The sequence below is a fragment of the Rhopilema esculentum genome, chromosome 6 (genome assembly GCF_057945365.1).
Source record: "Rhopilema esculentum isolate cy_ngs chromosome 6, ASM5794536v1, whole genome shotgun sequence".
Taxonomy (NCBI): domain Eukaryota; kingdom Metazoa; phylum Cnidaria; class Scyphozoa; order Rhizostomeae; family Rhizostomatidae; genus Rhopilema; species Rhopilema esculentum.
Genome location: NC_142820.1, coordinates 4,770,335 through 4,796,957, shown reverse-complemented (window position 1 = coordinate 4,796,957; position 26,623 = coordinate 4,770,335). Strand labels below are relative to the sequence as shown.

General features: G+C 34.6%; 2 protein-coding genes across 2 annotated transcripts; both read right to left on the bottom strand.

The window, feature by feature from the left end:
* Positions 1–585: 585 nt before the first annotated feature.
* LOC135686647 (putative E3 ubiquitin-protein ligase makorin-1) lies at positions 586–16,975 on the bottom strand. Its single transcript, XM_065202920.2, has 17 exons — positions 16,890–16,975; positions 14,949–14,989; positions 14,326–14,398; positions 13,381–13,464; positions 11,258–11,365; positions 10,592–10,642; positions 10,115–10,219; positions 9,288–9,331; positions 8,805–8,884; positions 8,518–8,581; positions 7,681–7,763; positions 7,036–7,111; positions 6,493–6,535; positions 6,139–6,206; positions 5,603–5,676; positions 3,740–3,833; positions 586–2,330 (listed from the first exon to the last, which is right to left on the bottom strand). The coding sequence occupies exons 1-17, from the start codon at positions 16,890–16,892 to the stop codon at positions 2,279–2,281; spliced, it is 1,143 nt and encodes a 380-aa protein (XP_065058992.1). The 5' UTR covers positions 16,893–16,975; the 3' UTR covers positions 586–2,278.
* On the bottom strand, positions 16,975–26,589 carry LOC135686641 (uncharacterized). Its single transcript, XM_065202912.2, has 13 exons — positions 25,351–26,589; positions 25,059–25,148; positions 24,579–24,665; positions 24,153–24,201; positions 23,658–23,790; positions 23,313–23,381; positions 22,976–23,012; positions 22,096–22,185; positions 21,247–21,297; positions 20,783–20,862; positions 20,298–20,427; positions 19,677–19,746; positions 16,975–19,496 (listed from the first exon to the last, which is right to left on the bottom strand). The coding sequence occupies exons 1-13, from the start codon at positions 25,783–25,785 to the stop codon at positions 18,163–18,165; spliced, it is 2,655 nt and encodes an 884-aa protein (XP_065058984.2). The 5' UTR covers positions 25,786–26,589; the 3' UTR covers positions 16,975–18,162.
* Positions 26,590–26,623: the final 34 nt, after the last annotated feature.

Here is a 26,623-nt window from a genome sequence, read left to right as displayed (position 1 = left end):
ATGTCAAAAAAATTGATTTTCATTAAAAGCAAAAATTTTTAATTGATTTTCCATCAATAGTTAAATTTCAAGATTCTAACATAACATAAATTTTTAATACTAAGAATTTATATATTTGAGCTGATGGTTAAATAACACATTCACTATTAACTAAATTTTTATAGAACTAAAATTGAACTGGAAAAAAATTAATAATTTTAATTTTCATATTGTCATTTTCATTTCTAAATATTAACTTGTGCATTTCTTGTATACCCCATAAAAATTTGTGTTGGGATAGTGCATTTAAAAGTTTCTAAACAAACCATGGTCACACATTTCAGCTTATTTTTTCTAACTTGCAAAATATAAACTGGGTAGGCTTTTTCTAAACTTATTATAATTTTTGCAGGGGAATGTTCAACACTGTATATAATAATTGTTGTAAGAGTCGTTTGCTAGTGAGCAGGGAGGGGGTTTCAAATTTAAAACTTGCTCATTTTCTGACTAAGTTAAGTTGGAATGATATCTAACTTTGAGAAAATTACTTTTACTTACTTAGTTGAGAAACAATATATTATGCAAAAGGGTACCGTTTATTATTTTGAGAACCTTCCCAGTGTGTTAATAAGAGTTCCTTCTCTTTAAATTCACCTTATTGATCTAGACTAAACCTCTGATCTAGACTGATCTAGATTTACCTTATTACTATTCGGATATCTATTACTTACATATAATTAGGAAATTAGACAGGGATCTATTACTTGCATATAGAAAACTGGAGCTTCTTCACAAAATTACCCATTAAAATCTCAAACCTGCAACATTTATGCAAATCACAATGTTCAAAGAGATCGAGTGTCCTCCTTAACTGCACAAACAAATTAAGATGGCAATCTGCTAGAAATACATTGCATTGCATCTTGATTAACTAAGATACTGTACAAAGGACCCTTTAAATTTGTTTAGCTAGTATGCCTAAAAATAAATTTAAGAGGAATACAGCATATGCAAATGTCTGTTTCTAGCATTTCTTCTAGCAGGAAAATCTTAAACGTTCAATGAAAAAATCTACCTTTCAAGAACATTGAACTGAAATAATTTTCTGAAAAAATTCTTGGTAGAAAAACTACAATTTCTGAAAAAGTTGATTAAAACATTGAAATGCCCTAATTATTGGAGCCTTCAGACCACAATAATGGCTAATAATTTCTTCAGAAACCCACAAGAAATTTTGACATTCTTTCTTCACTTCAAACCTAGTCAATAATTATGAGACTCTTTGAGGGGGTAAAAAAGTATAAAGATATACAAAAATAGATACCCCAAACTAGGTAAATATATCCTTTGCTTGGACAAAAACGAATCGCACAAATATCTACAAATATTGATAATCCTAATTAACAATTTTTTGCCTGTGTTCTGAGTCTCAAAATGGGTTCTACTTGGATTACTTGGTAACCTAATTGAAAGGAGGTATACCGTAAAAGCTCTATTAAGCCCCCTCTCTCTATTAAGCCTCTCTCTATTTAACTAGAATTTTAAAAAACATTCATGCTCTGACCAGTCCCATCAAAATAGCATCAGGAAATATCTTTCTGGATATTTATGGAGAGTTTTATACTATTAACCACATCCATACAGTAATATCTGGAATGAGAAATTTAATATGGCAAAAATTGTGTTTCAAAAATGTTCTTGGCTGTGTTTGAGAATAGGTGTTGGAAATTTTATTTCACTGCACTTAAAGCAAAAATCTAAATATTGTGTAACTGGGTAGGGGATGGATGGGTTGGAAGTGAGAGGTAATATCAGCTTTGAGACAGACTTCTGTAACAAGAAGTGGCATTATATATAAAGGGGCCACCTTTCAGTAAGAAGCGATTGGCAACTGGAGATAATAGAGCCAACATTCTAAACAAAGACCTTCAAGGCATGCTGAAGAAATTAACATTGAATACCTGATCTTGATTCAATCTGTTCAAATGAAGAATATAAATAAAGATACACTATTTGTTTTGACTGATAAAACAGCTTGCATCACTGCTACTGTGTTATATGTTTTACAAGATTATGTGCTGAAATAAATACGGTATATGAAGACAACAACTACCTATCTCAAGCCTTCAAAACACTAAATCGAAGAACTAGCAATTAAAACTGCACCACAAACGAATAACATTCTACCCAGAAAAATTAGAAAGCCTAATTCAACAAATTAGATATAGTTAATACAGGTTAATTCACCTCATAATCAAATTTTTATCTTTGGTTGACATGCCATACTGGGTATTGCAACTCAGTCAGTAGAAACTCCCTGCATTTCTCTTTCAGCAATAAAATCCCAAAGCCTAGAAGAAATATAAAATACAGGGCATATTCTTACCAAAAATAAACAAAGCCTACTTAAAAATCCCAACTATCTAATTTAGATCTACAAGACCATGGAAGTTGTTCTCTCAGAGAACATTATTAAAAAACTATAGGAGTGCATTGAAGAATTTTTGTCAAGAAGTATGTAATTATTGATGAGTGAGGGCATTTCTTTCTTTAGACCTCAAATTATAACTACACTAGGGTATCAAAAGTATTGCACCACCTTGCTCAAAATGGCGGCACATTTTGTCAACTTATTGACAATAAAAAACATTTGGATGCATGATTTGCGTGAAATAGGCGTATTTCATAGTGGATTTCAGCGGGAAAAGTTTGAAAATTTTGTTGACGACATAGAAAACATGAAAACAAGAAATGTTCAAATCATGTAAAATCATTTTTGTTTGCAAAAATGTAGACCATGCCTGAGGGAGAAAGATACTCAAATAAGAGGCGAGTCGCTAAAAAATATTTCCGGGGAAGTGGTCTTTTAGTTTTGAAAAATTGTTGACCAAGTTAGTTGCAGCCATATAACAGCTGTGAGAAATCAAAAAAAGGTTTTTCGAGAGTGTTTCAGTAGTAAAGAAGCAGAGAAGTGGATGACCAAAAATAATTTAAGTTAGAGGGGAGAAACATTTTCTTTGTCACTTCACTGTGTTTACACCAAGAGACACTAAATGACATGAAACTTAATGCTGAGCAAGGTTTTGCAGCTCAAAATCCGTCCAGACAAAATAAAATTGTGTTCTGCACAAATGCAAAATGAAAAGTTACCTGAGTAAAAGGAAACCATTTTTACAAAGATTTATTTCCAACCAAGAAAAATTAAAGTTTTGCCATGACCAAAATCAAATCCAGTTTTTAACATGAATAAAAAAGTGTGTCTTCATATTAAAAACGTGACAAAACATGGTCCAAAAGGTCGTCCAAAAGGCAGATAATCATTTATTGAAATAATTTTTCAGGCCTAATATGAAATTCCACAGGAATATGTTGCCTAAATAAATGCATCCATTTCAAGGAGGCTAATTGTGGTTTCAAAAGTTTGCGGTTACCCATCAAAATACTGAAATTTGAAACTGTTAAAAGACATTTGTTACTGTTATTTTTTAAACAACTGCTCTAAATAAATTTAAATGTTGATTAGTGGCCGTTTCATTCAAGACCCATTTCCATTCGCCTCTTAAAAGCACAATTAATTCACATAACAAAAGCTTTCTACCATTCATGCACCATTTCTCCTCCATTGAGGTGGTACAAACTTTTGATATCCTAGTTTATTTTGGAGAGATAAGGTTCATTATAAAGATATTCTACCTGGACATCATATTAGAATGAGTTACAATTTGAAATTGAATCATTTTTTTATTTTGTAAAGGGGTACCTTTGGGACCTAACTACTTTGGCATTTCCATCAGAATCTTCACAAAATCGCATCTTTGGCTTCTCTTTTTCTTCTAGTCTTCCATCACCATATGCTATGGACAAAACCAAGAATTAAAGTGACTAAGGAACAAGACAACCTGTAACTGACGAAAGGCGTAGGCAAATGTGGTGCTGGTTGATAGAGGATGGTAAGGTAATAGGCATGGTATAGCCAATGAGAAACTCTTGAGACCATCTCTTGTCAAAAATGTCAAAGCCAAATTCCAGGGTGTTACTGCCGGGTGCAACGCTAGGGTGATGTGGGGGTGTGTGTTGAAAATTTATTTATTCGGCTCCTCTTACATTCACAACTTTTATTCCAACTGTCCCAACAACAGGACTTTGTCCCGACATTTGAGAGACTACATCCTGATTTAAAGAAAATCTGTTACAGCATCATGAAATTGATTAAACCATCAACGATGCCAAGAAATTGATTAAAACCATTTTTCTACCTGAGGGTATTACTTCTGAGTGTAAGGTTTTATTGTACCAGTTATAATGCCAAAGGCTTATGCTATCTCGGTAGAAATGGTTCCTATTCTGTTTAATGAATGAATGAAAGAATTTGATTCCCAAATCCTGCTCACAAAATTTGCCAATTCCTGATTCCCGACTAATGATGATTCCCACTTCCCTGAAAATCGCATTGGGCACCCTTTGTGGTCATCTTGATGACTGCCCCTTTCCAAAAAGTCTCTGCATACGGCCTTGCGCCCCATTCTCTATTAAGTATTTCATCGCTGTGATCATTATTTTGTTGAAGGAAAGTAGAAGGCTCACATTTAAAAGACAGTGTCTATTAGTTAACTAAAGTTTGTGCAGTTATTCTAAAGTGAGGGTGAAAGTAGGGGACGAAGGTTTGGTTATTAACCGGCAGACTTTCGTCGATCAACAGCCTCTAATAAAATCCCTGATATAAGCCCATTTCAAACTTTTTGGTTAAGATATTTTTTTAAATTTCTGCTATTCCTTAAAAATCAGAAATATGAGAATAAACAGAGGGGATCTTCAAAACGGGCCCACCTTCAAAATAATCTAAAAAAATGAAAAACTTTAGTTACAAATTTGTTGAAAAATCATGAAGACAACAGCATTGATCCTTAAATGACGTTTATTGAGATGTAGAAAAACAATTGATTAACGAGAAAGAGGGTTCCTTCTTTTTAGATCTTGTTGCTTTGTTTTCATTTGATCAATAAATTTCCTACTTGGCAACCTGGCACTTGACACCCCTACTCTTAACAAATTTGTCTTGCACCGCCCTGGTTATTTCCCCAGGCAAATCACAAAAAATATGACAATCCTTTTGAGGTACAGAATTTAAAAATGGCTATGAAAATGCAAACATTTTGAAACATGTTAAAAAACTTTTCGTCTGACACTCTTCAGAGTATAAAACATCATAACATAGATCAAAAGCTCTACGCTAGGAAATATATATACCCAGTTGTGGATCAAAATAGGCCAATCAAAAACGCAAGCATACGAGGTTACCCAATCACTGCTGCTTGCCTATTGAGAATGTTATGAAAGGAGTCCTAAGGTGAAAACTAACTCCTTCTGTCAACCTACACAATAGTCGTCTTTCGATGTTTTTCAAGAGTGAATTCAGAAGAAATTGATTTGATAAAATTATTCACATGGACATCTAAAAAACATTAAACTTCACTTTCAACTTGGATTCAGTTATCCCCCTACATATTTCACTGACCCTAAAATATCCTGATGACCCTAACTGCACTTAACGAAGAGCCTTTTGACAACATTAAAGAGAAAGGACTACCATTGAACTGTTACTCTAACTTAGACTGTTGCTTACCATGGCGATAGAAACAGCTAGTTCCAAACGGACAATCACCAAGGCCTTTGTCAAAATACTTGCAATCTTTCGCACTGTCAAGAAAACAATCAAGGATACGTATATAGAGAGAAACAAGCAAAACTCACGGAAAATTTACCAAATCTGGATGATAAAATTGTTAAAAACCTTACTTTCAAAATCCAGACGATAAATTTTCTATCATCTGTAAAATTCAGCAAAAATGTTATCATCACAAAAAAATGTATCTCAAAACAGTGGGCATATGACTTTGTCTTAGAATATTCTTGCCTCTTACAATTTAAGATAATTAGACTGATCAAGACGGGCAGCGATATTTGCCCCACAATTGTGAAATGTGTCTAGTAACTAAAAAAAGCAATTTGCAGAAACCTGGGTTTATATAAATCTTAAGAAAAAGCAAAGAAAAAGTAGCAAAGATCGATTTTTGGTAAAGCACTCAAAGCAGTAGAAAATTCTCAAATTTTTCGCAACTCTTTGTATGAAGACAAGAATATCAAAATATCTTAAAATACCTTAATGCTTTTGTATAATCTTCTATTAAGCTTTGCTTCTCTATAGGGTCATCAATCCAAATCTCACTCTGCATACACAACAAAGGAAATATTAAGACAATCATTATTCGATAACCAAGTTCAATAGAAGCTTAGTTGAGGTCTTCGTAGAGACTTTAACATACTAGATAGTTCTTTAGATCGATTGAATGCAAATGATAAGCAAAGATTAAAATAAGCAAATAAGCAAAGATTAAGATAAAAGAAATTATATACTACAGTTGTGCTTCTAGATGGAAGATCACTGATTTAAAAGGAAACACTGATAAAGAATCATCATGAAAGCTAAAATGGTTCAACTGAATTTCATCCTACCGGAATTACAAATCCAGAATTAACTCTGCAGATAGGGCATGCTCTAAAATTGGAGAAAAAAGTATGTTTAAAGATGTCTGCAGGTCGTGGGGAAGGCATACTTAGTTCAAAAAGTGATGATAAACACGTGATTAATATTTTTAAATTAGATGGTAATTTGAAATTAATATTTCTTTTGACTCAACATACTAATTATGATTTAATTGGAAAGAGCAGGAACATAGGGTACTGTAAGTATTTTTCACCAGAAAATTTATATCAAGGTGTGGTACGAAGGTAACGTGTATGGAAGAAAGCTATGAAATTCAGCGACCGCTATGACAACAGCAATAGCCCAAAGGTGTGACAGAGAAGGATATAGCGATTTATCCCCCAAATAGTGCAAAAAAGTGACATGCAAATTTGATGAAGGGTGTAATTTATGAAGAAGGTGAATATACTTTATGAGATGCTCATACACAGAGGAGATAAATCGTGACATTCTTAAGTAGGTCTAAAAACAAGACTAAAGAAGCAAACGATCATCAGATGCATTTTACGTACTTGACTTCTTTTTTGCCTCCTGATGACTGCCGCCATTTTCGAATGCATTGCAAACAAAAGGTGTGATTACAGTTTTCTAAAAAAATTTAAAAGAGATGATTATTTTTTTGGAGCCAAATTTAATGGGATTATTTTGCTTCTATTTTTAAAGTAGTTATGAAGGCTAAATAAAAGGGAAAGGAAACTTTAATATATAGGCCAAAATTTCCCTGAAGCGATGCTGATGCTTTCGATTTAGATTATGTATGCAGTGAAACGGGGCAAGAATTCTGAATTATTGGTTGGAATGCATTGTAAAAAGCCACAGGTTTTCTAAATTGATATCTGAAAGGTGGCTTGTTTAAAGAGTATTGTCTACAATGATTGTTAAACAGGTAAAGAATTGAGCAATTTGGACAACTGCTCATAACATTACCCTCTAGTAAGGTAATGCGTAGAAAAGCATATTGTGTTCATATAATAAAATGACAATTAGCCATATTTTCTACCGAGAATGGAATGGTAGAAAATCGTTAATTTAAGGTAGCGATTCACCCTTCTCCTCGCATTTCCATTCTTTAATCGTGGTCAATCTCCTTGCTGGTTACTTTATACAAAATCAGACTTTTAAATGACATTTACAAAGGAAATGTGTGGTGTACATACCAAGAATCCCAAATCTTTGTTCTCCAAAACTTTCTCGCTCAAGAACAACGTCCATACAAATGCAACAGCTAACATTTTCACTCCTTTACAAACATAAAAAACAAGACACTAGTAAAATATTAAACTTTTCAAGCATTTAAAGCTCATAAATAAAAAAGCAGCAATCATTTCATCTTTATACAGGCAACTAATTTTAACAGAATGATTGTTGCTACCCGATATGCCACACAATCATGTCCTTGGTGAGAGCTCAATTTACGTGAAAAATAAATTGATACTAAAGATATGTCTAGACGAACAGGACTTGTGATAATACTATCATTTGCAGAAAAACCCTGGCCCACTAGCAAGAGTCTCGTACTAAACAACCTCGGCCAACCACAATGCATCTGGCCAACGGCAAAACAGCGTCCAGACAAAACAACTCCTGAAGAACTCTTTGCAAATACAAGTCATTATAAAGCACACATTACTCTGAAAACTCTTGGACTAGCACACTGTTTTTCACTATGAAAAAATGCCTTACGATTTTACATCCTGGCAGACAAAAAACGACTCAGTGATTGAAAAACAGAGGTCTTCATCCTTACCTTTCAAAACACCAAGACCACCTTGCAAAAACGATCTGTATTATCACAAGGCTAGCAGTCTTGTTCAAAAACAGTTTAAAACCGATTTCCACATATTTGCTAGAAATCTTGTAAGAAATATGTTTTCTTCCATTTATAATCCTTCAGGAATTTAATCACTATGCTGCAAGTTATATATTTGAAACTTACTCATAGGTAGGTAAGTATTATTAAAAAAAGACTTATTCACCCCAGGACAATCACATACCTTTGAATAGCAAATGAATATTCCATATCACGTTCTTGGTTGTCTAAACAGTTCCTCCTATGTTCTAGACAAGGTAAAAAAATCCATAAAATTTAAAAAAGGATTGATATTCACAACAAAGTTGTGCCATCAGAAAAATTTTAACATAGACAAGTTGTGCAGATATATTTTAAATTTTACATAGACAAAAACCTATAAATATGATGAGACAAAAATAGCAAATATACATAAAGTGACGAAGACATACATTTTACAGACAGTTACAGAAAAAAGGAATGTTTTCGTACCTATTTGTTGCTCTGGATCTAATGGGTTTAAGCACTGCCTGTCACAAATGTCACATCGAAGTCCATGAACATAATGGCAGCTACAACCAAAATATTCAATCACACACTTAAGTTTTGCACAAAATTTGTATGGAAACTTTGATGCTTGATGTATAAATGTCTAGCTTGTGAAAAACTAGAGCTCTGTGTTGAAAATGCAAGAAACTTTAAGTTGCAAAATATCAAGTTAAGGACATGATATATATTGAATGCCACAAAGTAATCGTGAATAATGCTATTTAAATAAAGGACCATGTTCCGGAACCCTGCATAAAAAGATTGAGATCTGATATGCATAAATATAGCGCTGAAATTAATAAGTTCTTCTAAAGAATCAAATAAAAAAATATATTCTTTTTCTAGATACAAGTAATGATTATCTAAAGCTGTGACATGAAACGTTTAAATACAAAAAATGGAATGATATGATGATTTTCACTATACCTGTCACCATATGGGCATTCTCTTACAGCAGCAAAAGGGCACATCTGTAAGATATTTGCAAAAGTTATGAATCACTCAAAAATGCATAAAAGTTTTTAATCCAAAAGAAATGCCACTAAATAGCTAGAAAATATCTAAAAAGAACTTCTGAATTTGGACCCCATAACCTGAATGGGGCTAGAAAAATTCGTCAAATTCTTTTGTACAAAATTTTTGACCTCAGATTCCGATTGAGAGCAGTGATTTTAGTCCACTTGGTAGTTTTCCTTATGGTATTGCTCACCATATTGATATCACAACAACCTAAAGATAACAATTTTATAAGGGATCTGACTGTGATTGGCGAGTAGGGGGGTAAAGTTTCCCCATGAAATGATTTTTGCGGTCAAATCCCTTATAAGTTTTCAAACTTCATTCCTTCGTAAAATCTAAAAATAAAAGTGCAAACAATATGAAGAATATTACCCCACCTAAAATTATGGTGAGAAAACCAAATCCGAGCTTAAAAAAGTCCCAGAATCAAGTTTTGAGAAATTTTCAAAACGAAGTCGTAAGTCGAACTTGTGTTTTGGCTGAGAAATGGCCACATAAGCACTGGCCCTTCCTCATCAAACCTCTAACTTGGTCTCAGCCAAAATAACTGTATTCTGTTAGCAAATAATCATTAGCCATATCTCATATGATTATTTTTAAGATAATTAGCTGATTTGGCAATTTTTATAAATATTTAATGGTGTTCTTGGTGTTCAACTCTGTAGGCAGTACCATTAAAAATCCATTATGAGACCATCAGACAACTGAATGAAAATCAGTTGATCAATATTTACCAGATGTGATATCTCTTCTGGTGTCAGCTCAAAACTTGACGCATCCTGGAATGCAGCATCACTGTGGTCATCTTGAGTGGTGTCTGTTTTTTCTGGTGTTGTTTCCTGTGCCAACAAAAATAAGGAGCTATGGTAACAAAAAATGTTTTCTCACGTAAACAGATAGTTAATTGTGAAACATCTTAATAAGCATCGATTACTTAAAAGAGCTTTAGATATGTTCTTAAAAATGCTAATTTAAGATTGAAGTCAAGCAAATAGAAATAGAACAGCTATTTATATAACACTATACAACTTGAAATTTTACAAATCCTTTTCCAATCATAAAACTAGAAATTTTTGCTAACTAACATCAATAATAAATGTCTTTGTATTCAGTCTTATTATTTTATTAAGCAGATTTTGTCTAATTCATACACATTTTTTTTCTAATGCTCTCATTAGCAAGCAACATGGTGCAAATTGACAGAATTGTACCTCGTCTTGCAGACTGTCTTGGGCACTCAGAGTTCTGTGGTGTTTTTTACCCTAAAACAGATAAAATAGTAGGATTAGGATATGGTTGGTCAACTTATAAAAATAAGGTGCTTTTCATTGCTTTAATGGATGAATTTCACTTCAGAAAATAAGCTAGAATGAAAACATTTGGTAAGCAACTGGCAGCATTTGGGGAAAAATAAAAGCATAGGAAGTGGAAAATACAGTATAAAAGTAATTGAGTACTGGTTGAATTAATTAGTACTCCGGACAATTTTCATTACAATTAATGTTGATCCGAAAACAGCAGTAAAAATATTTTTATATCAAAGACACTGGTTTCTTCCTAAAATTGAAACAGCTAGAAAGTCTTTACGCAAAGCAAAAGAAACACTGCAAATGCTTTTCCTGCTGCAGAAAATGTATACCTTTCCTCCCTAAGCAAGTAGCCAAATATATGTTGTTAAATCCAAGGAGAATTAGATACTCAGATTTTCAACTTTTCGAAAAAGTGAATCGGATAGGCAGATACCATCAGACAAGATTATTTTTTGTAGAGACACGTTTAAGTGCTAATGATCACCTTGATGGTATGAAAAACTAGTTAAGAATGTTATGTGCATATGCAAGAGGATCAATTTTTGGTGAAAAGGTAGGATCACTTACTGGTTCAAACACAGGAGCATTCACTATCCACCAGTCAGAAGGTTTCACCTCCTTTCCTGCTTTTTTTTCTTTTAACACATCTGGCACCTTGTACAAAACTTTTTCAGGCTACAAAAATGCACAAAATAATGTAGGTATAAAAGTTTACATAGGATATGCCTAGTACCAAAAATGTTGCTACAAATCTACACTTACTTTCTGGCAAAATCTGCAAAAGAGTTGCATGGCCTAAAAACGGCAAGCTTGCATGACCTTGGCACTTTTTTAGAGATGTCCAAACAAATTCAATTTTTAGATTCGCATTTGCATAACAAAGAAATTTACAAATAAAATTACAAAATCAAACTATTAAGTCTCAAATAAAGTTTAATGAATCAACAAAAATGTTACAATTTCATGAAATTATTGAATTTACTCAAGCTACTTTTAAGGCTGCATAGCACTAAAGGGAAAGCCACAGTACATCGTCGGCAACGATATATTTTTGCTTTGAGAGAGCTTTTATTTTATGAAGCTGGAAAACTTGTATTTCTAATGACTCTCTTCGCCATGTCTTTGCTTGTGTTCTCAAATTTAGCTTTATTTGTACACGACAATATAATGTCTGGTGTGGATTCAAACCTTTAACTTCACAGTTTTCTCAGAAAGGACCTTTCATCCCTCTGCGTCATAATTTTTTTTTGGTCTACCAACCCTTAGCAAATTTTTTACTCTTCTTGTGATAAAAAACTTTTTACACACCAGAAAAGCTGCACTCATTGAGCAGCCAAAAATTGATGCAATTTCACAAAATCCATTTGCTTTATTTTAGTAGAAAGCAATTTGCAAGCACTTCTTGTAACTCAGTTCTTGATTTTTAAGAACTCCCATGCTTACGTCTCAAGGCCTGTATAAATTTTATGGCTGTTGTTTTGTGAATTGTTTGGCGTACATAAAAAGCATCAAAACATCAACAAATGTCTTGCAAAAATATCATGGAAACAGCTGTCGTACTTTTTAGATGAAAAAAAATGTTTTAAAAAGTATTTCCAAATTTGTTGCATAAAATGTCTATGAAAATTCCATGTTTGTCCCAATACTTTTTGAGCATAAGTGTATAAGAAATTATATTACAAAACATTAAACAGGATATCAATATATCAAAAAGTCAGATATTACGTTGTGGTGAACCATTCTCATTAGAATTCTGTTTATATGCATTTTCACATCTTTTTATTGTTCACACATAATTACCATTGTTTTATTGCATTTTAAATATTCTTTGTTGTTTCATATTGTACTGCACATTAACTCATATCGATGAAATCAATTTAGTTTATGTTAGGGGTGGGAATGGGGGGGGGGGGACTAGTCCCCCCACTTTTTCAAAAAGCTTGTCCTTGAGATTCTTGCAAACCTGATGAGAAAACTTCAGGGGGGGGGGGGGGGGTATGTACATTCTATAGATCATTACATGTAAATGACATTTCTAGGGAGACAACAGGTGTTTCCTCCAGAAGAAAAAGTTTCAAACAGGGGAAAAGGGCGTGGTCCAAAAAGGCGTTGTCCCTGACACATCTTTTGTCCCCCCTACTTATCCCAGGCTGGAGCCGCCACTGACTTACACAAAGACTTGACAAGCTGGCCAAAAATGCTCAGAAATCAATAGTAAGAAGAAGAAAAGGGCACTTATTTGCATTAACAAAAGTTTAGGTGCCTTGAGCCTCCTTGAGAGTCTAGATTTATAATCATGCCTCTTACTGTTAAGTTCTTATAAATCAAAAGCAGACAGCCTTGAACACATTCAAAAATTTTTTTCAAACTACCAATATACAAGACAACATTTTTCTGTAGCAAATTTCATTTTTCCATAAGATGGTACTCTTCAAATGCAGATATCAACCCATCAAGCACATTTTCAACCTCAAATTTTCACAAGTGTATCAAGGTGGGCTTCCAGTATCTTAAACCTGTTTTCTACCTCAATTTCATTATTTAATAGACATTTAATTAATCATATCAAAGTTTCATCACCCTTGGCCAATAGAAAGTTAAAGCTTTAGGTACAGTATCAGCTGAAAAACTCACCTGACAGAGTCAGAATAAAAATTTAGCAAATTGAAAGATCTAGATTTTCAAAATACCTTTTTAATATAGTCTGGCTTTACATGGTCATATCTACATTGCTTTCCATATGAGCAATCACCTTTGAGATAAAAGGAGCAAACCTAGAAAAAGATTAACTGTCATGACTTCCCTGATACAATAAATTGAGTAGTGTTCATCTCAGCACCAAGCAATTGGCTGGATCAAATCTTCGACAAGAACAAGTCTCTCCTCTGTGTTATCTTCAAACTTTGTGATACCAAAGGGTTTCATATTAAAATTATAATCCTTTAATTACAGGCCTTTTTGTGAAGAAACTTTCGCAAGGGCAATAAACTGCCCCCATGGTTCAGCTTACAAGGGCGATCGTCTGTCCAATAATATTTGCTAAAAGGAAGTCCTTCAGGACCTGAGGGAAAATTAGGGTATTATCTCTGAACGATTGCCTAATGTTTAATTATCTAAATGCGTGATTACCACCAGTTTATAATAGTTATAATGTCAACAATGAGGAAATGATGCTTCATTTTCATTAGCAAATTGATCTTTCATATAGGAATAGTGTAGCTTTTAGGAACTCACAAAGAGAAAACATGTTTGACCTTCTTTATTTCTTCTGCAAACTTTGCACCAGATGAAGTTTACGAAAGTCTGGTCTTAAAACTGATTATATCGGATTTTCCATACTTCATTAAAGTTTGTAACTCAATTTGATTTCCTTTCGAGCTCATGGTATCAGTGTCGGTCTTTTGCATTTGCGATTTAATGACTAATGTTTGATAGCACTTGCTTTATAACAGCGTTCCTTTCTCTTGTAGGCAACACATGTTTTTTACGAGGGCGGTCAACTGCCTGCATCAATAATTTGGCGAGGGTGACGGCGAACGCCCAGGTAAAACGAGAAGGCCCGCTTAATTACCACTAGCTCTGAAAGATAAAATGACCTAGGATTTGTCTGATAGTTGTTTAAAAAAATATCTCACCATAGAAGGCTTATCTTTAATATCATGTGAAAATGGGCAGCTGTCCTTGTTGCAAACTCCATGCAAAAAATATCTGTGAAGCAGAACATTAAAATCTGATTTGAATCTTTGGCAACAATAACTTTTGGAAGAAAGATAATATTGAACTAAAAATTCAAACTCTATTTGATTAAAAAGTATACCTAAACACCAATTTGTTGTATCTAAAATGAAATTGAAGACAAAACTAAAATCATCATCAAGTAAATTCTACAATAAGACAGGTCTACTTAATTGATGCTGTCAGTTTTAGGTGCAAATCTAGGGTCGTGATTTTGGCAAAATGCTTATCCTTTCGAGATAAAAAAAATGGTTTGGTGCCAGTGTTGAATTAGTACCGGAAATTAGAAAAAAAGGACTGTCATTCCCAAAAAAAATCTCTACATTTTTTCAAATTTTATTGGCATTTTTTCAAACTTATGCTATTTCTCCCTAAATCTCTGTAGCAAAGTCTTATCAGTAGTTGGAAAGCTTTTATAAACAGATACCATTTTGAGATAAATTCATCAATTGGTACTTCAAAATATTGTTTTAAAGCTTGATTGTCTCAGGCATTGATGTACAAAGAAAACAATTTAACTCACTTGCAGCGTACTTTGCTTCTTTGTGTATCTGTCATTGCAGCCTGCAAGGAAAAATATCAATGACTTTTTTGAGAGCTCAACAACAGATTCATCAAGAATTATCCCATCCAAAGGGTCACAGACAAAAATTTCTCACATTTTTTCACCTCACTCAATAAATGAAAATCAGTCATTTTCAGGGTAATTTACTTTGATCTCCATGAGGAAATGATCGGCTGAAATAGCTATGTGTATTAGGCGCATCTCTCCTTGATTAGCTTTAATGCTACGCAGTGAGGAAGGGTGTTGCAGCCAGGTGGGGTGGGGTGTGTGTGTGTGGGGGGGGTGGGGGTGTCACACCCCCAATAGTATCCCGGTAGAAAATTTCAGGTAAAATCCAACCAGTGGAAAAAACGCTTTAGGTATTTCAGTGACCTGCATGTATTAACATCAATAAAGAATTAAGCAAAGGTAGTTGCTCCTTTGGCTAAATATCTAAATTTCTTGATATGAAGGAAGATAAACAAACTAATGGTTTGAAGATTTGAAGATTTCTTGTTGGCACAAAATCTAGAAATCCAGGCCCTCTTTAGGTAAAATTGTGCCTTGTGTCCACTTCCCCTAAAATAGCATGCTAAGATGGAAAGAGGGATCTAAATTGGCAACCATGAGTGCTGCTTGTTACCTAGCTTTAGAAGTAACTGACAACATGGTATTTTTCAAGACCATGGCAAAATTGTACCAGTTGTTTTTATCTGCTGTTCAATTTGTTTGCAAAAATAAAAGAATTTTTGATAGGATTAGGAGGATCGCTTTAGTAAAATTTACTTTAAAAAGTGCATTTTCCAGGGAGCTGGAAGCATCAAAATTTGAAAATTTTCTGCTCCTTTGACGACAACCATGGTGCCGCTTCAGGTAGTTGCCCATCCCAGTATACTGATTTGGCAAAATTATTAGGAAAGTCTGTTATTATCATTTTAAAAGGAATGTCACAAATTATATGCCACACAGTTAGATTGACAAAATGTATTGCAGAGGTTTGTGACAGCAACTTAAGAATTTCAGGTAATTATTTTTTAACCAGGTAAATTTGTAGTCCACACCCCCCCCCCACCCCACAAGGCTTGCCCCGCGACAGCCCTGTCAGTGAGTTTCTCATTTCAATCATTACCTATACATATATTACTGATAATTGATTCTTGGTAAATAACTGTGATAATAATTATTTTTTATTTCGACTTGTTGTATGCCATACAGTATCAGTTTGATGTCTTTCATGGAATTGAAATTGCAGTAAATCTGCACCTGAATCTTCACATGAACCATAAGCATAATTGAACATTGACTGGTGTCATAACATTTTGTGTAGCATTGAATTTGAATTATTTTTTTGCTCTGTCTTGAAGATTGTGAAGAAAAAAAACCATCAAGCACCCTCTTTCTGGTTGAAATGAACTTGGTTTGGTCCAATTAAAGCAAAATATTCAAAATGACAATATACTAAATGCGAGAGGCAGTGATTAAAAATTTACATCACACGATAATTTGGAAAGTTTCCTATACTCGGATTACAAATAAAATAGATTTTTCAAGCCATAACAGCTTTCAATATGAGCAATACACAGTAAGTAAAAAAATGTGTCTTTAACTTTTCGGATACAGACCATAAGGTACATACACGATGTACACGTAAAGGCAGGCTCGTGAAATGCGTATTGTATGTTTTAGTCTCTTTACTCTAGTTATGAATTATTTAATAAAAAATTAAGTAGCCAAAGACTGGAATATTTGCTTTCGTGACGTTGTGCATATACACAACGCAGTGCTTTTCTTCGAGACTCGCCTTACAAGCATAGCCAACACCTAAAGGTCACGCCACGTTAACTGCAGTTGGTTAGGCAAAGTATGACAAAGAAATTTTAATTAAATTTATAAATAATACTTAAAGCATAGTACTATTACCATATTAATGTAGCCAATACCAGCTTCTATCTTCAGATTGATGTCGCAACAAACAAACGAATATTTTTGCTGCTCACATGCATGGAACGGAGTCAAACCTCTCTATGAAATAGAGACAGATAAGAAATGTTTCTTTAAAGGAGCACTCTTTGCTGAATAAAAATTTTGAATAAGCAAAAATCTTTATTAAGATAACTCTTTAGATTACAACAAAAATATTGAGCCAAAATCAATAAATAACTTTGGGCCTTTGGGCCAAAATCAATAATCGTTCAATTATGTTTTCAACCGAAACCATGAATGATGACGAATGAATTTCGCGCCATATTCATTCGTCATACTCTCCTTCTATGTAATGTCTTAATTCAATACTATATTGCTGTAAAAACTGGTTTTTTAAAAAACATTTTTAACTGCACTTTTTATAACAGACAGACCTGAGTAATCAAGACCTCAGTTTGCAGATGTAACAACCCCTTCGTAAAAAGTTGTGTTTCAAAATCGGAGAGTTTTTGCAATCTCGGGGGTGATTCTTCAGCGAAATTTCCAATTTTTCGGCACATAAAATATAGCTAGGCAACTAAGCCGGCAAATGAGACCTGGACACCCCCTTGAGCACAGTAGATAGGCGACTACCCTTCCCCTTGGGCTTAACCGCAAAGGTTTCACCGATAAGTACCCCCAAGGCAACGTGCAAAGGTTTTCTGTATTTTTTTGTTCTCAAAGCGAACTTGAAAACACCTTTATTCTTATCACCTGATCTAAGTAAGGGGACAAATTCAAACCAGCATATCCTCTTTTTTAAAAAAAATGCTTCCAGCCCTAGAACTTTGGCCTAGATTGTTGAAGCCAAAGCTTCTTTAATATTTTCTGAAATCAGCAAAATTAAGAAAATACTGTATTTACAATTTTTGGTTGACAAGAATTACAAAAATGAAAACAATAATGCAGTAGATTGGAATATTTCCTAGAAAAGAACTATATAAATAATTGTTTAAAGATATTAGTTTCTTAGATTTGAATCGGTATGCATGTACTTTTGGTAGATTTTCATTTTTTTTAAGGGGAATATCAACTACAGCTCCTTATAGTCAACTTCCTCTATTGGTCATGCTCTTCAAAAAATCTTCAAAAAATGCATCACTGAAAGAAAATATCATGAGCATTGCAAACACAACTTAGGAAATACATTAATCAATTTACTCAATTTCGACCTGTTGAAAAACTGCTAATCTCGTTTTTACAAATGGAATGATATGCGATTACACAACAATTATATTCTATGTGATCTTTTTTTGAGTCTTTCCAATAAAGATGGAGGCAATATTGTTCTTCTCCTGTCCACTCCCTCACTTTGTGGCGAATATTGCGTATTACAATCGAGTCTTTCGGGTGTATCATGAGGCAGTATACCGAGTCTCCTCCGCAGAGCATATGTGTATTCTTCACTACCTGGCGTGGTAACAGTTGCAATACTGTTTTCCTTATTCTCCGCTTCATATGGCGAACCGAAGAGACAAGGACTGTTTTCAAGCAAACAGCCTAAACTGTCATTTGTGAGATTGCCTAAGTCATACGTGGGGAAATTTGTGTGTTTTGGCGTCAGAATATTGCCTAATAGTAGATCTGGTGTTGCTTGGAACATTTTCGGATCTGCACTTGAATTACAAGCTATACTTAGTGGGGAATTCACACGGCTCAAAACCTGTTCTAGACAATCTTCATCTAGTGATGTGCAATAAAGTAGAACCGTATCATGGCATACAAGAGAACGCTCTTTATCTTCCTGAAAGCCCTGGAAATCAATTTTGGCTACGCAGTCGTCGCTTTCTACAGACACGCTGCTGAAGTTGGCTCGGTTGGGTTCTTTAGTAGATTTATTCGAGAAACGATTTGTTTGAAAAGAGTCGACGTCAATAGGCTTCAAATGGTCTGAGCCTCTCGCTACATCTATGTCTCTAGGTGACTTGCTTCGACCTTCCACTGTATTGGCATCCATTGACGTTGCTTCATGTGCTGTGGAAGACGATAGTTGATCAGCGAGCGCAGCAGAGGTTACACGCAAATCACCATTGCATTTATGACTGCTTAATCGGTTGTCTATATTAGCCATCGCTCTTCGCTGTAATCTTTCGCGGAGAGGTAGTATTTCTGGCTGCCTATAATCTGGAGTCAGTGTTTCTTGGGCATCAAATCTATCCTGATCCATCGACAATTTGCCTTGCTCGTTACTGTCAACACCATCAAGAGTAATAGAACTCAGCTCCATCAATGAAAAAGATCCCATCAAATCTTCGATCTTGATATCTCCAGTCATAATTTCAGGGGAAGCTTCAACCATACTCTCCATCTTTTTCTTCAAGAAATTATTCGAACGTATTTCAGTTATGTCTTGTTTTGTGGCTTGAGCGTCATCGGAAACGACACTGTATGAACAATTTGTAGGACTAATGTTGCACCCGTCTACAAATTCAGGCCGAACGCTATTTAGACATGTTTCTCCCGTAGATTCAGCATTTTTGATCGATTTCGCTGCAGAAGTGGTTGACTCTTCGTCGCTACCATCTTTCGGTTTGGACTTCTGATTCTTTTTACCAGTTTTTTTCCCTATATTGAAAATACATTTACATTAAGGTGCATTTATATGATTTGTTTCCATGTCAACACTAAATTCAAAAGGATTTCTGACGGCCAAGATGTTAACCTACTTGTCGAAAAATTCTGCATTTCTATTACAATGGCTTTTAGAAACATTATACCATAATAAAGCTAACAGAAACTAATCACCTTTGCTCTTTTTCTCCAGCTTTAATTTTTCAAATTCATTAACCAAATCAGGAAGACAGAGAAGAATTTCCTGAAGGGAAAAAGAGTAACTGTTGAGAAATATGGTACTAATTTTGCAAGTGGTGTTAAGAAATTTAAACCTTGAAGACTCATAAAACTGTTATATTATTTTCATTGAGTTTGGGAGTATGAATTTTGTAGCATTATAGATTAGAAACAATCACTCGAGATAAAAAGTAACAGTGGTGAAATTAGAAGGTATCGCTCTAGGGGGGAAAAGACGTCATTGGACTAAATGATCTAGTATTTTTGCATAGAACTGATACTTGAAAGTCCTCCTTCCCTGAAGAATCTTGAATGGATAATTTCTGTACAAGCAGATTTATAAGAGACGAGTGCAGAGCTGGCCATTTACCATACCATCTTTCCAAGACGAATACAGGGAGCTGTGTACATGTAGAATCTACATATCTCAACAGGCTGTTCCTTTATGCAATATAAACAGTACTTCTACCGTTCTGCAGGGACCTATTAATTCACAATAACCCCAAGGAGTAAAATAGAAAAAGGATAAATGAATAGTAAAGAAATAAGCATAAAATGCTGGAGTAGTTTCCTCACCTGTTGCGACTCAAGGGTTGAAAATTCATTAGGATAGCCTTTCCAAAGGTCAGCAAGCTCACTTGCAGAAGTGACAGTCCATTCAACTTCGAACAAGGGAACACCGTGTTTTGTTCTTGGCTTGACAAGTCTTGGAAAATATGGATTTTGGAAAACAGTTAAGTTATTATCACAAAATACAGATATACGAGAAGCTTATAAGAAGCCAAGAATAGCTCAGAAGAGTGGACAGGTGTTGAAAGAACAAAGTGCCAATGTGGGCAAGGCATGAGATTTGAGGGAATACTCAACTCGCCTTACTTCTCAACCTGAGTTGTGCAAGCATTCACTGCTGGCTGGGATGATTTCATCATCAACCATCAAATTTATAACAAATGTTACTCCTTAGTCTTTTCCAGGAACTCTACTCAAACATTTATCTGGAAAATTACGCCTTCTTTTAAAGCATTACAAAAATCTAAATTAATTAAAACAACGCAACATACCGATTCGCGGAGAAGGGGCATTGCAACGGAATACCTCTTGATATGCGGCTTAGATGCTCATTTGTTGCTACTCCGAGAACCTAAGATAGCAAAATATTTACCCAAATAAATGAACGGAAAATCTAGTGCTTTGCTGTTTAACGTATTAATCATTGCAATAGCAAACAAAGGTATATTCTTTTTCTCTTGTTAGGCAGAATATTTTTTCAGGTGATATGCTACAAGACATGACACTGAGAGTAGTAAATGGGAAAAACTCCGAATGAAAAAACTGTTTGGAACTTTACAAATCTGTCATTTGATCAATTTGCATTTTACAAAATATGTTTCGATTAAGATGGAGAAGAGACGCCAATATCAATGGTCTTCAAATATCTTCAAAAACCAAAAACATTAAATGCTTTTTTCAACGTTGATAAAAGGACTAGAGAGAAAATCTACCCGTTCTTTATTAAAAAAATTACCTTCGATAAAGTATACTCTTCTGGCCATTCCATGTGTTTTGCGCAAAATCTCTATGGAAAGGAAATTATAAAGTGAATCAGATGATAACTTGAAGTTAAGAAAATCGCAAATAAAAGCAAATCCTTCAACAGAACAGATAAAAAAGAAAGTTCTTTCGATCACATATAGAAGAAAAGTTTTGGTTTTTGAGCAATTTGAATTATTGAGGCTGGGGATAATTTCTTGAACAAAAGTTTACTACCCTTATTAACAAGAAAACCAACATGAACCACACACTCTTTCGTCATAAAAGTGTTTGTATTGAGACCTCTGTGTCATTAGCATATTGCTACGTGTGTTTAGAATATATCCAGAATATTCCCCTAATAAGCAGCTCTCATGACAAAAGGCAGTGAAGTTGGTCATGAACTGTTTATCGGCTAATTTTGATAAGCGCATAATAGTGCGTTATCAGCTCACGATAGAGAGCTAGCGCTTCCTTGCACGGCCTCCCTAATGCCTTTACTTGCCTTATCATACCAAGATATATCTAATTCAGTTCAAGAAATGAAACAGCCAAAAGCTAAAAAATGTCCTCGCAGCCATTCCTACCCAAGTATTCTAAGAAAAGTTTTCAGTTCCTTGTTGTTGGTATACAGTTGTCCTCTTTCAAATGAAAACAATGAATTTTTTTAATGTTATTCAGACGACAGTAAACTATTCGCGAGAAAATTAAAAATATATTGCCAACGGCATTTCAGGCAATATAGTCAAATTTCCGCAAGATAATTCGAAGACCAAGGAAAGAATTTGTCCTTGAACGTTTTGCTGTGCAAGGAGTTTGATAGAATTCAAATTCTGCTTCAAACCTGAACGTTAACCAAATCTGGATACTCCCATTTGATCTGACTTTTGACTTCCTCGAAATTGTCTCTTGGATTTAGAAACTCTTTGATGACCTTTGAAATAAAGCTCTTTGTGTTTCAGAAAAACCAAGCTGAAGTTAAAGCAAATGCAAAATACAGGTAGGGGTGGCCCCTCCTCCATTTTTTGTTGCAAAAAGCACTTTTTCAAATGAAAATCACCCACGTCTGCGTTTTTACCTCCCATCTACACGGCAACGATTAACCTGCGACTGGAAACGCAAACTTTTGAAAACGCGTTTATACGAATTTAAAATTCGCTTTTTCCGTTCAAAAGCATAGTTTTTTATTCGTTGTCGTTAAGATGAAAACGCAGTCTGGGACAAACATTACCGTGTAGACGTGGCCTTAGTCGTTTTTGCAATTGAACATGGTGATTTGCCAAGATGGAAGAGAGAGAGTTTGCCTATTTGATGATTTGCTGAGGTAAAAAAGAAAGATTGTTTACAGAAAAGTAGAAGAGAGTTTCTGCAAAAGGATTTGGTAGATCAAAATGTGGGATTCCGGACTCCAATCTTCCAGTTCTGGAAATATAGCAGCTTTGGTAGAAATTTCTCTTACACGAGTAAAAAGCGAGGCAGAAAGAGCGGGTTGGAAGGTTCATCCCAATTAAGATAAAATACGGTGTGACCCCCAGTTTAGGAAAAAGAACGATAAAGTAAAGTAAAAATTCATATCAAGAGTTACAAAAAGGATAAAACAAATTTCAAGTCAGGAGTTACATCATGACGGAAGCAAAGAATTATAATCCTTGTATTTAGCAAGAAGAAGTTGCAAGAACTTAGGCCTAGGACCAATCTATTACAGTGCATAACAAAATACTGACCTCCTCGTTCGGAAAATTTGCGACTTTCATCGCCTTGCTGAAAGGCAAAAAGGGTAAAGTTCCTTAATTGTTTCTCTTACAAATGAAATAAATCACATGTACTTTACCAAAAATTTTGAGGACATTCACATTTGATCACTTGGAACTAAAAGTAATTATTTTCTATTCAATGGGAGACTAGTAGACGAATTTGACTGAGTTAGTTTCTATCCCCCTTGTTGTAAAATCAATCACTTGTTGATATCAGCAGTAAACATACCATTTGTTATCAACTGGTCATACAAAAATATGAAGATTTTTTCAATTGCAACTTTTAGTTTGTAAAAAATGATGATACCGAAAAACTTGTTTCTCAATATTTGATGCCGAATCTGGTACAATTTTGTCTTTCTTCCACATCTGAAACCTTGAAAAATAAGAAATGGTAAGAGCATATAGTGAAAAAGGAAAAAAAGAATAGCCTTACTTAAATGCGAAACCTTGAGAGCGTGAAGGCAGTGGGCGGCAGCAGTGAGTGGCAGCAGTTAGGGGTGGCAGTGAGCCACATTTCCTCCATTGTAACACAGATAAAGAAAGGGGCTTTTTAAAGATAGAAGCAAGTTAGTTAAATTGCTCTAAGTATCTTTGATCTTTTATGACATTTTATGGCAATTTTAAGTTTAAATCACAGGTGCATCCTCACCTTTCAATGATATTAGTATAACGCAAATCATCCAAAAGTTTCAGAGCAGTCTTTGAGCCAACTCCTGGTACACCATCGCAATAATCACAGCCAAGCAGAAGGGCTAATGCCACCATTTGCTCCCTATCAATTCCTGTACATTCAATGGAACAGTGACTGTTATATTATTAATAAATTGGTGCTTGAAGAGGGGAGAGAAGGAGGGGACTATTAAGAAAAAGAAAACACAAAAAACCTTTATCACTGCTCTGTAAAGCTTTTTCTGTTAAACATTGAACCATATCACTATGCCACATTAAAGTCTTAAAGTCTTAAAATCCAGTAAGTTCACACCATTATTTGCAGATGTTTGACATTGTATAAGGCCTAGCTGTGGAGTTTGCTGCACATTTCCAACCAAATAGAGCTAGAATTACTAATAAATTGCAAATAAGACACAAATGCTATTTTACCCAAAGATAGGCTTTCAGCCTTAGGCAATGATGTGTAGCTTACCGAGATTTCTTTTCACATCACTGGTTGAATATTTGTATACAAAGGGCTCCTAAAATGAATTTCAATGTCATTTTATCCAATTATTATCCAATTACTTAGATAATAAAAATTGGACTCTAGAAAAAGTTTTAAATTACAGAAAATTAAACTAATCGTCACGGTTGATCCCAGCTACTAAATGTTTCCAAGCACAACAGGACTTTTTTGTCCAAAAACAAAGAATCTGTTTACAAATGATGCAAAGCCACCTTGTATTTATTTGTTCATCAAGGCTATATACTTATCGTGAATGGCATTGTTATTAGCTTTCATGTGCTAGATCATTTGCATGTTTGGAAAATATATCTGACACTTGCAATACCCTAGCTTTATTATTAGAATAAGCAATGATTTGCATGAATTTTAAGGCAATCAAAGCAAGCCAACCTTATTAGTAATGCCAAGGTTTCTATAAACAACTTTGCCACCATATAAGAATGTGTCACCATCTTGTGTTATGCAACCATCAGCCAACTAACGAGAACAAACAATTCAACTAATAATTCTTCAGGTCAGTTTTATGCTTATTTAGTTATAAAATATATGTTGGTTGCATCATGGAATAGGAAATGCTTGCTATAAATGCACAGTCAGTTTAAAAATTTATCACATTAGGTGGTCTCAGTAGCTGAATACCCTTTTGGTTCAACTTTGATTTAAAGTGATTCAACTTTGTTGTGAGCATTTCTTGTTGAAGTGGCATTGTTACGATAGAGGGGAGAAGGCGACCACTGAAAGAAGTTTGAAATTCTGGTGAAAATTTTGTAATACAATTGGCTATATTACAAACACATTCTTGTTTGTTTTCTTGCTAAAAATTATTCTTGTCCCACCCACAACATTGAAAAAACTTTTATTGATGTTTACCTGATTGTTGTCTAAGAATGCACAACAGGCTTCAGCTTCTCCTTCACTCTGAACAACAGGGATTCCCAGGAACCTAAGCAGCTGAGCACACTATAATTCAAATTAAGTAAAATTATTCCTAAAATCATTATGGCAAGACAACATTATCTCCGTTTTAAAAAAGTTGTTCGAAAGACTGGTTAGAGTAGTGTATTATCCCATATTGATAATCTCACCCAGACATTTCACCCAGACAAGAATTTGTGAAAATTTGTCAATTTTAAAAAACTTCATGATCAATTTTAAATTTCACCTCATTAATTTTCCTTTGAAAAACTGATCTGCCAATCTTTTTTGGAGGCATAACTTGTTTACCACTGGCTGTTTCACCTGAAGCCTGCCGTCCCTTCGTTTTCCCCTTTCCGTATGATTTCACTGCAAAATTGCCGGCACCTCTTTCAAGCTCAGCTCTTGCTGCCGCTCTTTCCAATATAGCATTCCACTTGATCTCCGGGGGCTTTCCTTCAGTAACAAAAATTAAACGAGTTCCTAGACGTTTCAAACAGATTATTCTAAAAATTGTGTTTCTCAAATAGGGCTTGTGGACTGCATGTTTCAACGGCAGCGTCTCTTCTGCTTGGCATATCCATGTACTTAAGTCGACACACAAGACTTTGCCACGCATTGATTCAAATGGCTCTTTCTTACAAGCTGGCTGTATAATGCTCCATAAGTGTTTGACTCCCATTTCTATGACCACGTTAGGCTTTAGATACAGGTACGCACTCTTTGGACGAAAGTTTGAATTTTAGAGATGAATCAGCAATTTCCAAGTGCTGAAAGTAATCTTTTCTTGGATCGTCTCGAACTTAATGGACCAACAACATCTCCAAATGAATACTGTTTTATTAAGGAATCATCTACTATGAATGTTTTTGTCCAGTACCTCTTCCTCCACTACCCGCCATCTTTTGAATTAAACACGGCCTCCTACGCAGTTCCTTATCAACACAGTGGCAAGTGGCCACCGACTATTTTGAAAATAGAAGTCAAAGAAATCATTAAAAAAATGAAAAATTGTTTACAGTTGACAGCTTCTTTAAGAAATCATAAGGTCTCCTATTGACAAACAAAGTTAGACAGTTTAGAAAAACTTGGGTGCACAACGCTAACAACCGCCAATCAATTTTATTATTTAATTTTACCAGTCAAACAATTCATAAGTCTTAGCTAGGAGAGAAGAGAGCAGACCTAACAGTTATCTGTTTAGCTATTGCCTCACTTTATGAACGCTACAACAGATTGGGCATTTGTCAATAGCCAAATTCATGAAGCTATTCTACGGCTATGTTCACACCATCTCAGTATTCATTTCTCTCCGTTTTCGTTGGTGAAAACGATGAACGTTGACAATGATCCACAATGATCCACAATGATCCACAATGATTTAAAATGATCCGCAATGATTCACAATAATCCACAATAAGGCCACGCAGAGTCCAATTTATATCGTATCGAGTCAAATCGTAACCAAATTCGATCTCTACTCGGCAAAATTACTTCTGGATTCTTAAAGAATGGAACAG